At 38.7% G+C, this 2,493-nt stretch overlaps 1 protein-coding gene across 1 annotated transcript in view; it reads left to right on the plus strand.

Moving 5' to 3' along the window:
• The window catches only part of Gemin8 (gem nuclear organelle associated protein 8), a 29,051-nt gene that overhangs the window by 19,870 nt on the left and 6,688 nt on the right, over positions 1-2,493 (plus strand). The window contains exon 5 of the mRNA XM_031384693.1: positions 3-67. Within this exon, the coding sequence (XP_031240553.1) occupies positions 3-67 (65 nt within the window). The remainder of the gene's footprint in view (positions 1-2; positions 68-2,493) is intronic.

The following is a 2,493-nucleotide window of genomic DNA, read 5'->3' on the forward strand; positions in this document are numbered from 1 at the left end:
AATATGGAAATCACAGAGGAGCTCCGCCAGTACTTCGCACAGACTGAAAGGCACAGAGAAGAGAGAAGTAAGTTCAGACCTGTTACCTGGTGTTCCCTTCACTGCCCTGATATTTACATCTCTTTTACATATCAAGTTATTTTATAACTTTTCATTTCAGTGCAGTTAACAGTCTAAATCTGGTTCTAAGCCTAGAAAAACTATATTGTACTTAAGTTATATTTGGCTCAGAGTTGGTTTATATAGAACTGTTCATTTGAGTTCCTAATAACACATCTACCATTTTGTGAGTATCAGACATTCAACCAGATGGAATGTGTATGTGCGCATGCGTGTATACCTTCTCTAATCCACATAAGCAGACCCTCAAGGCATGAAACTCATTTTACAGATGAGAAAAGTGAAGCTTAAGGAGGTTAATTACACAATCACCCACTTGCTATTAGGATTCAGCTCTTGCAGACCGTGCTCTGCAATGCAGCTTTCTCTGTGCTGTGCTTCTACCTGATAGGATGAGGTTTCCCAAATGCTATACTCTGAGCACTTCTCTGGGACACAGCTCAGAGATGGTCCTCTATAGCTCCCTGCAGTATACAGTCAGTGTGAACCTAAACACAATAACAAAATGCCTCCCATGTATAGCTTTCCTGTTTGCTCCACAATACAGGTCAGGGCTTTGCAATAAAGCTCTTAAGGACTTGCACAGTAAGTCCCAAAGCAGGAATTTTTCTATTTAAAATTACCACTGTTCATCAGATCATTTATTATATATATATAATATTATAAGTGCCCTTGAAAATTTACAAATACTTCTTTTCCCAATATAACCAGTATTCTGTCTCAAAATACCTTTCAGTAGGGTGTCTTTATGTATTTTATGTAGAATTTTCATTTGGTCAGTTAATTGATTGGGTTTTCGAGACAGTCTTCCTATATGGCCCAAAATGACCTGAAACTTCTTATCCTCCTACCTCAGTTTCCTGAGTACTAGGGGTAAAGACATATACCACTATAGCCAGCTTCTAATCTAGAATTTTCTAATAAACAGAGACATGGAAGCTTCAACATAGGAAAGTTTCATTTCCATTTTAAAATGCCTGTGCCATCTTAACAATAGATTAGCCTTTATTGTTCCCTAGTGGATGCCAGGAACTGAGCAGAAGGCTTTGGATAAAGTATCATTTCCTTTAGTATGCTTATGATTCTTCTCTAAGCCACTTGTTCTCTATGGTTTACCAGTTTTCTTCTGATTAAACTGTTGATTTCTTTGGCACATATTAGAAAGTATATCCAGGGGCTAGAGAAATAACTCAGTGGTTAAGAATACCTGTTGCTCTTGCAGAGTACCCAGGTTCCATTCCCAGCACTCACATGGCAGCTCACAACCACCTGTAACAACAATTCCAAGAGATCCAGTGCCCTCTTCTGACCTTCGGGGGCATGAGGCATAAAAATGATATATAAACATACTTGCAATGAGAAGAAAAAAAGTATATCCAAACAACTATGAAAGCAATAGTTCCTGTTTTACATAGAATACATTTCATTTTTATTATGTTTATTTATTTATCAATAGGAGAGTGTGCAGGTCAGAGGACATACTTGCCAGAGTTGGTTTTCTCCTTCTACCATATGGGTCACCGAGATTGAACACTGGTCAACAGACTTGATGATAAGTGCCCTTACCCACCAAGCCAACACAAGAACACCATGGAGTACATTTCTTTCCTTGGTCCCCAGAAATAAATTTTAGCTTTTTTCAGAATTCATACAAAGCAGTAATTCGTCTAATTTAAACATACACTACAAATGAAGAGGTAAGGTGTTGGAGCATGTTCACATGTAATTGTTATGCTTTCAGTTACAACATGGGTTAGAGAGCACAGGAATTTGTAAAATATTACTTGTGGGGAAAAAAAGGCATACCTGAATTCTTAAACTAAAGACTTCAGAAGTAGTCAATCAACACAAATATGTCATTTAGACAGTCCATTATTATCAGTGAGCTGTTTAATAAAATTCTTCAGCCTGGACAGCAAGCATGTTCTTGTCTGTGAGTTCTATTCTTCCCAGTGATTTACATCTCTAAATGATGAAGGCACAAAACTTGAAGCAGGGTAAGAAATCCTGGATGGCAGTAGGAAGATGCTCACTAGATAAAGTGCCTGTCTCACAAGCATGAAGACCAGTGTTCAGATTTCTGGCACCAACACAAAATCTGGCCAAGCATATCTACCTGTAATTTCAGTACTTGGGAGGTAGAGATTTAATCCCCAAGATAAGAGGGCTTTAAGATTAGCCTTTCAGGTAGCTCCAGGTTCAGTGAGAGACTGTGCTTCAACTTAAAAAGAAAATGAAGGTAGAGAGCAATCAAAGGAGACACCGGACACCAACTTCAGGCCTCACTGCCAGTACTCATGCACATAGGCAAGTACTGAAGAGGTAGCTGTAGCTCAGTGATAAGATGGTTGCCTAGCATGCACATGGTCCTTG

Source organism: Mastomys coucha, chromosome X (genome assembly GCF_008632895.1).
Source record: "Mastomys coucha isolate ucsf_1 chromosome X, UCSF_Mcou_1, whole genome shotgun sequence".
NCBI lineage: Eukaryota > Metazoa > Chordata > Mammalia > Rodentia > Muridae > Mastomys > Mastomys coucha.